The sequence below is a fragment of the Monopterus albus genome, unplaced genomic scaffold (assembly GCF_001952655.1).
Source record: "Monopterus albus unplaced genomic scaffold, M_albus_1.0 scaffold35.1, whole genome shotgun sequence".
Lineage (NCBI taxonomy): Eukaryota > Metazoa > Chordata > Actinopteri > Synbranchiformes > Synbranchidae > Monopterus > Monopterus albus.
Window position 1 is genome coordinate 1,720,308 of NW_018127915.1, and position 8,224 is coordinate 1,728,531.

Genomic DNA, 8,224 nt, shown 5'->3' on the forward strand with positions numbered 1-8,224 from the left:
CATGGAGAGGATAGAAGATTCCTCCCAACATGGATAGATTGCAGATCTGAGTTTGAATGGTTTGATTCAGGTAGCAGATGTAACAGTGGATTCAGTGGGGGATGTGTCTTCAGTGCCCTCCCTGTCGATCAGTTCAGTTTAAACCATAAGCCAATCAGTAAACTCCAAGTCTGGCCCTTTGCCATTTGGTTGATATGAACTAGACCATTTTAAATGAAGTAATCCGTTTCATTTGTGCGCATTTAAACATGACACTGTGACAAAACGGGAAATGTGAAATGTGGTTCATCATATTGCATAAGCTCATTTTGATTTGTATCACCTGTTTGCTTTCAAAGCCTCCAGGCTCTCTGCTGCTTCATCAGGTGGATTCAGGTTTAAACATGCTTCAGAGATACAGAGAAGTGTCTGTAGGGGTTTGAGATTAACTGTTGCTCACCCAGGACTGTAAAGGAGCAGAAGTGCACACCTTTTAAAATCTCAGCCCAGCTACATTTGCTGTCCATTGCCTCAGACAGTCACATTGGTTGTAGGGGAAAGGATATGAAGAAGCACAGATTTTTAGTTTTCTAATATTTAAAAGTTGATAATCGGTTTCATTCATTCCCTTTGAACTCTGGCTTGCTCAGCCTCATGTCCAACGTTAATAAAAATGTCAGTGCGCAGGATCTCTGCATGTTTGCAGAAAAATATTTTAGGGTTAAGAACGTATATTAATCATCGCTTCACCTCTGAACATGCGGGGAGGCTGGCTTCCTCCATGCTCTTGCATCTGCTCTAATCAGTGGCTCGCTGTGCATGTATGAACACAGACACATGCATTACTTTAAAGCCCACATACAGAGGAGGGAAAGGGCTGTGAGGACGGAGGAAGCAGACTCATCCTCCTCTTTCTTTACAGAGCTGAGTGCTTGCTGCTGGTTCCCACTTCAGCAGATGGTGACGCTGATATGGTTTCACCCGAACTTAATTGGAAAGTAAAGATGCTGCCAAGCTTGCCTTTGCATCAGTACATTTTTGACATGATGATGTTAATTAAAAGCTGTGAAAAGAGCTAATAAGGAAAATTAAAATGTTAACACCTGTGGGGGCGACAGTGGTGCAGTGGGTAGAGCAGTCGTCTCCCAACCAGAAGGTTGAAGGTTCGAATCTCTGTGCCTGTAGTCCACATGTTGAAGTGTCCTTGGGCAAGACACTGAACACCCCCAAGTTGCCCGTGATGGTTCAGCGTACGCACGCTGATAAATGGCCCCTATAGTGTTTATATTAATTTTGTGGCTATGAGCCACCATAGAGACAAAGTGCACTGTTGGAAAGAAATGTTTAGAAACATAATCAGGTCATAGAATATGAACTGTTTTTAATACTACAGTTCTTGTCTGATCCAAAACGGACACGTCATAAAACGTGTGTTACAGTGGGCAGCAAACAGATCCCCTCCTAACATTTCTCCACTCAGATGCAGTTTTGGCTCGACTTTGGATCTGATTATTTTACATACAAGGACACTCCTGTCATATTGACACGTCCTGTGTCTGGTGAGGACATGAACTTCCATTAGAAACCCTAGCTTTTACCCCAACTAAAAGAACCCTGGTTTAACATTTAGGACATTGGGTTTCTGCAGAAAGCTGACAATAACCAGTTTGCTTAAGTCTGTATAAAGAGGGTGAAAAAGGCTTTCACTCTAATGACTGAACTCCACGGTGCCTCTTACTGTAATGGGTTTGAGAGAGCAGTTGGCAATCAGTAGCTGACTGTTCTGTACTGGTTGGCACCTGCTTTACTGGCAGTGTTGTATCTGGCTCCTTGTCCCACCACGCAGTTCCAGTCCCCCTTCTGTTCCCATCATCTCTGGGCTGTTGGCGTGAGGCGAGCGAGCCAGCATTCTGCCACATCGTAGGACAGAGGCAGAAAGCTCTCAGCCCACTCAGTGTTCTCCTTCGTCTTCTCCTTGTGCATATTTTGAAGGGTCTTCTGTATGATCCAGTAATCTAGTGTGCCAAAGCTATGATGCTGTTTGCCTAGAAGATTTAAAAATGGTTGAAGTCCAGGTTTTTGTGTGTGTGTTTTTCAAAGCCTGCCTTTCATTTTTGGAGGTGTGATTTGTGTTAAACCCAATAGTGAAACAACAGTTTCAAACCATTGTAATACATTTTTGATGAGAGCACGGTATTTAGGCTGACATCTGATGCAAACGGTTTGAACCTGAATTTATGTTTTTATCATGTTGCTGTGGGGGAAACTCTCAGCTCAACACATCCCACGGAGTTGAGCTTTCCCTTATATAATGCCTGTTTAAACATCTCTGTCAGGGACATCACAGACAAACATTCCAGCAGTATGATACTTGAAAACTGCTATTACCTCAAATCAGATACAGGATTATGTGTTTTTGAGTGATTATCCAAAACTAATTAGCTCTGCAAAAAGACAGAGGGCAATGAAAACAGCACAACCAGGTGAACAAGTCCTTCCCTCTGGGGCTCATGTTGCTGTTGTCTTAGTGGAGGTCTTTGGTTACTTTCTGTCATTCTTGGATTGTGATTTACTGCCTCCTCTCTGTAGTGTTTGTCCAAGATGTTCTTATGAAAATGGATTTTTCTGTCTCTTTTTCTCTCCTTTCTTCTTCTCTGTCCTTTCCTCAGCGAAAAACACGACGGTCTAAGCTGCCTGACCACAACAGCCAAAACCCCAAGAGAGACCCTACACTTTGGGATAAACAGAGGCTTTTGTCAGGAAGGAACAGGGGCAGAGGAGGAAAGTCCAGCAAGCTAAAGACTCCTCAGGAGCGTGGGATGGTGGCTGGACTGGACCATGTAGTCCCTCACGACTTGTCGAGCAGCCGTAACTTCAGTGAGAGCCGGGGTGGTCCAGATGGGGTGGTTAAGTTACCTGCTACTGCTGTACCGGGGGAGCCGGGTAGCGTGGACGGGGCACACCAAGCCCCCAGCAATGACTTTGTGCCTAAATGTGATATCACGGGCAAGGACGCCCTGTCTGCCCTCCATCGCGCCAGGTCTCAGCAGTGCCAACAGGAGATCACCAGCATCGTGTGTCAGCATCAGGCTGGGCAGCTCATGCCAAAAACACTTCCTCAGTTCTGCCCACAGCTCGGTGAGAACACAGATGGTTCCAGTTCCTCAAATGTTGGCTGGTTTCGTTTATTTTCTGCAGTTGCAGACAGAATGTCTTCGGGTTTTGGAGCATTGGTCAGACAAGCAAAGACTTGTGAAGTCTCACTGTAGGCTGTTTGTTAACCAAACAATCAACTGAGAAATTAAGATACAGAATGCCAAGAACTTTTTGGTCTTATTTGTTTTCAGTCCTTAAATCTTTTCAACCTGTGTTTCTGTCAGTGTTTTCTCACATCCTCCATATTTTAAAACCACAAGTAGGGTTGAGTGATAATTAAATATATTGTGATGACATTTTCATTAGCAGATATTGTGGTTTATTGTTCTTGTGTCCAAGTGACTAAGTCTCAGAATGAGGTCAGAAATGTTCATTTTAAGTCAGCAGAATTTCTTCTTGGAAAAGACTTTAAAAAATAAACTTGTCTTATGTATGTATGTGTATATCACACACTGCTTTTTTCTTGCAGCCCACTTAAGGGGCTACAAATAGCACATGTCCTTGGTTATCATTTATCTCCAGTATACAGCACTTGTGTGTAGTACACAGTAGGGTGCACTGGGGCAAAACACTCAACCCACGCCTCTGGCTTGGTTGTGCATACCAGTGGACACAGTTGGCAGCGTTTGTGTGTGGGAAGCTGGTTAGAGCAGGAAAAAATGACAATGTTCACTTTTTATTTATTTTTTTAAATCGGATTTCTGCATTGTGCCACCTACTGACGTCTTCCTTTTGTCCATTTGTCCACTGTGTCACCAAGTCTGCAAGACATTGTTTGAAACTTTCCAGACCTTGCTGAATCGTTTGTCTCTTTTCTCATTGGTCAGTTGTATCAAATCCCGTCCAGGCCGTTGGTGAGCTGGACAACAGCTTATCCAAAGTGGAGAACCCTGTCAGGGTGGCTTTTGTTCTGATGGTCCACGGCCGTGCTGTACGGCAGCTCAAGCGCCTAATTAAAGCCATATTCCACCGTGACCACTACTACTACATCCATGTGGACAAGGTAACCACAGTACCTTTACTACCATACACTGAATGGTGTATCTGCCTCCCTGCATGGCGCTGGCTACACTGAGCTCACAGATGCTTTTAGTGGTTAGGCCTTTCACAGTAAGGTTTTGAAGGTTAAATGTATCCCACAGGTCTTACAATGCAGTAAAGGGGATTAGTCTGGATAGAGTAAAGTGTGTTTATTCTTGGGGGCTGGATTTAGCAGAGGAAAGCTCTGCAAACATGTACAGCCAGAGGGCAAAAGACAAATGTAAGGCTGATGATACTGAGGCAGAGGCCTCAGGTGTGTTGAGCACTAACAGCAGAGGAGCAGGTGCCTGTCGTCAGTGCACCTGTGTAGCCAGAAATACTGTGGAGTCCTGGGGAGAAGGTCTGTTCTGCTGCCAAGGGACGGTGGAGAGGCCCGCTGGGGGCCGTGATGAATAAGAAGCCAGTCACACAGTCTTAGGCACTTGGCCGACTTAATCTCGTTCATCTCTGAGGCAAAAGCCTGTTTGAAAGATGAGGCTTTATAATGGGTCAGGCTGTACAGGAATCACCCAGCTCCTGTGCACTCCACCTCCCAAACCTCTTTCTTCTGCCATCTACAAGTGAGCACTGTGTCTTTAGGATAGTTGTTCTGTTGCCTCTTTCTCTGTGTTGTTTATGAGCAGAGCCAGGCTACCCAAAGATTCATGCCATACTGTAGTTATTGTGTTAAAGGTCCACTCCCTGTTTAACACAGCACAGAGTCAGTAGCCCACAGTTTGTGCTTCATTTAATACAATTGAACTTCCTGTCCCTGACCAATTAATTTTCCAGCATCTTTGTCTCAAACTGCCCATTAATCAGTTTAAGACCTTTTTATTTCAAAACAGGCTGTTTGTTAATTAGATGCTAATTAATCTAATTTAGCTCTAATCAGAAATGACAGATTCCTTCCTGTAGTCTTGAGCCTCTGGACATGGTCACACATACTTATTCCTAGTCGCATCTCTGACTGTTTTACTGTCTCTGCATCAAACTCGACAGCTGTTCGGCTTTTTGAGTTTTTGAGATTTTCTCCTAATGTTTAATCCCTGCTCTGTTTTCTCCAGCTCATCTTCTGATTGTAGTTCATTTATTTCTGTCTTGCTGTCCTCTGTAGCCCCTTAAGGAATTAAGTACAGCAGCTTACAACACGGCACAGCTAATCTAGATTTTTCTTTCTATCATCATGAGGACCCACAGTACCAAACACCATGTGGTGGTTGTTCTTCTCAGTTCAGATTCTCTTTCAGTGCAGCCTAGCTGTGTGTGGTTGTCTTGGCACAGTGGCAGAAGCAGATCTGTGGGAACTGTTACACAGCTAAAACTACTACTACTTTGTTTGTGACATGGAAACACAGTTTAGACTCGTTTAACCTTTTGCTTTGAAACCATCCAGAGGTCCAGCTACATGCATCGAGAGGTCCTGCAGATAGCTCAGCAGTTCCCAAATGTGCGAGTCACCCCCTGGCGGATGGTCACCATCTGGGGCGGTGCCAGCCTACTGAAGGCCTACCTACGCAGCATGCAGGACCTTCTGTCCATTCTGGATTGGAAGTGGGATTTTTTCATCAATCTCAGCGCCACAGACTTTCCCACCAGGTTGGTCAGCCATGGGAAGTAATATTAGAGATTAGGACAACCACCACATGCACTGCAGAACTACCAAAACAGGCAGGCCTGTGTTTTCCTCATCCTGTCCAAAGTATCTAATTTTACGCATGGATATTATCATCAACACTACACTCAATCCAGCCTTTTATTTACAAAGAATCTTGTAGAAACCTTTGTTCTCTCATGACATAATATTTCTACCTTTTTACCTTAACACCCCCCTGCAGGACCAATGATGAACTGGTGGCGTTCCTCTCACAGCACAGAGACAAGAACTTCCTCAAGTCACATGGAAGAGAGAATTCCCGGTGAGGATGCTAGCGTTAATATACAAAACCTGCTGAAAAAGCCCACCTTGGGTTGGCATCGTGTGGAATTAAATCTAACACATGTTGACATTTAAACATTTGATGTTTTTCCCCCTCAGTAGATCATAGGCAAACTCCAGATTTTTTGACATACATTTGTATTTGCAGTGGTGAACAATAAATGGACATGAAGTTAAACAATATGGAAAAAAAATCATATTTTTGACCATATTGCGAAGCTGATGATGAAGTAATCTGTTAAAGCTATTCCTCTGCAGTGTCTCGGCTTCTTGTTTTTTGATCATTTCTACCGATGAACGCTGCACATCGGTTCTTCCACCCATTAACTTCAACCATGTTCTGTGTTCAAGGTTCATTAAGAAGCAGGGCCTTGACCGTCTCTTCCATGAGTGTGACAATCACATGTGGCGCCTTGGCGAACGCAGCATTCCTGAAGGCCTGGAGGTCTCAGGTGGCTCTGACTGGTTTGCACTCACCCGCCGCTTCGTGGATTACGTCATCAACTCCAAGGATGACCTGGTGTCAGGGCTGAAGCAGTTCTATTCCTACGCTCTGCTCCCTGCTGAGGTTAGTAAGCCTCAATTGGTTTGTTCATCTCCTGGAGCTGAGACAGTTTCATATGCAAGTCTGCCTCAGGCTCATCCTCCCCTGCCAAGGCAGAAGAGCCTAGCAGCAGAGATAATATAATACTATAAACTTTCAGGCGCAGTGTGCAGCAGAGGGGCCAGATGAAAAGAGGGTTCGCTGGCATTTATCTGACTGTGTGGTTGAAGGGCTCAGAGGAGGAGCAGTGATTTGTTTGGTGCTATAGACCTCCTGCAATTTAGAACTGTCTGTGTTTACAGGAACTTCATTCACACGTAAAACATCCTTTTATTTTATTGCACGGTGCAGCAGAAGTATAGCGTTCACTCCTGCACTTTCTTCCCAGTCCTTCTTCCACACGGTGCTGGGGAACAGTCATATGTGTGACACACTGGAGGACAATAACCTGCGTGTAACCAACTGGAATCGCAAACTGGGCTGTAAATGCCAGTACAAGCACATTGTCGACTGGTGTGGCTGCTCGCCCAATGATTTCAAACCACAAGACCTCATCCGGATTCAGGTGAGTGAGCCAGAAGGTGGCAGTGCAGAACCACAGCTCACCCAGATTTGTTTGACCTGGCTTAAAGGAAATGTTTCTTTTTTAAACCCTGTACTTTCCCGGTTTCTCATGTTAATCTCATTCTTAAATTCATTCTGGTTTGGTGCAGTGTCCTACGGGTTTATTTTTGCGGTTCTCATCCACAGCAATTGACCCGTCCGACATTCTTTGCTCGTAAGTTTGAGTCAACAGTGAACCAGGAGGCCATAGACATCCTGGACACTCACCTGTATGGCCAGTATGCCCCGGGCACCGTTGCCATCAAAGCATACTGGGAGAGCCTGTTTGAGCATTTGGATGGCACTGTCGCTCTCAGTGATGTGGCTCTCACTGCTTACACTTCCTTCTTTCGCCTGGGCCTGAAGAGTCTGACAGCTGCTCAGAGCAACACGGAGGCTTGCAGGTGACAGTTTATAGTGCTATAATTAACAGATCAGGTGCATTTTATTGTTTGAACTTACTGTACATGTTTTGGTTCTGTTTCTATTCTTTGTCGTCTGCAGGTTTGAACCAGCAGGCCACCCTCTGTCGGTACACTTGTATTTTTATGATGACTATTTCCAGGGTTACCTGGTGCGTCAGGAAGCCCAGGCCGTTGGGTCAGAGGTCAGGGAGATGCTCGAGATCTGGGCTGTGCCGCAGGCTACCCTGGTCCTTGAGACAAACCTTAAGGAGTTTGAAAGACTCAAGAAGCTTGAAGTAAGTGGAGTAGCTTTTACTTTACTCTTATCCATGTTCTGGAGCAGTGACTCATGTTAAATGCTTATTATTATTCATGGTTAAAGTTTCTATCTTTCAGCTTTAAAGATTTGATTTGATTTGATTTGATTCTTTGTAACGACAGTCAATATGTCAGCACACATAATTTCACACAAATCCACAAATACATTATCAATTTGCTTATACCTAGTACATGCTTGAATGGAGTAGGAAGAAGTTAGACTTATCTAGTCCTACCCCTTAACATCATCTTATCATCATT

At 44.5% G+C, this 8,224-nt stretch overlaps 1 protein-coding gene across 1 annotated transcript in view; it reads left to right on the top strand.

The window, feature by feature from the left end:
* The window catches only part of xylt2 (xylosyltransferase II), a 14,703-nt gene that overhangs the window by 1,088 nt on the left and 5,391 nt on the right, over window positions 1-8,224 (top strand). Inside the window, exons 2-9 of the mRNA XM_020597843.1 lie at window positions 2,649-3,117; window positions 3,963-4,138; window positions 5,552-5,754; window positions 5,994-6,074; window positions 6,446-6,662; window positions 7,027-7,203; window positions 7,389-7,645; window positions 7,746-7,941. Of these exons, the coding sequence (XP_020453499.1) occupies window positions 2,649-3,117; window positions 3,963-4,138; window positions 5,552-5,754; window positions 5,994-6,074; window positions 6,446-6,662; window positions 7,027-7,203; window positions 7,389-7,645; window positions 7,746-7,941 (1,776 nt within the window). The remainder of the gene's footprint in view (window positions 1-2,648; window positions 3,118-3,962; window positions 4,139-5,551; window positions 5,755-5,993; window positions 6,075-6,445; window positions 6,663-7,026; window positions 7,204-7,388; window positions 7,646-7,745; window positions 7,942-8,224) is intronic.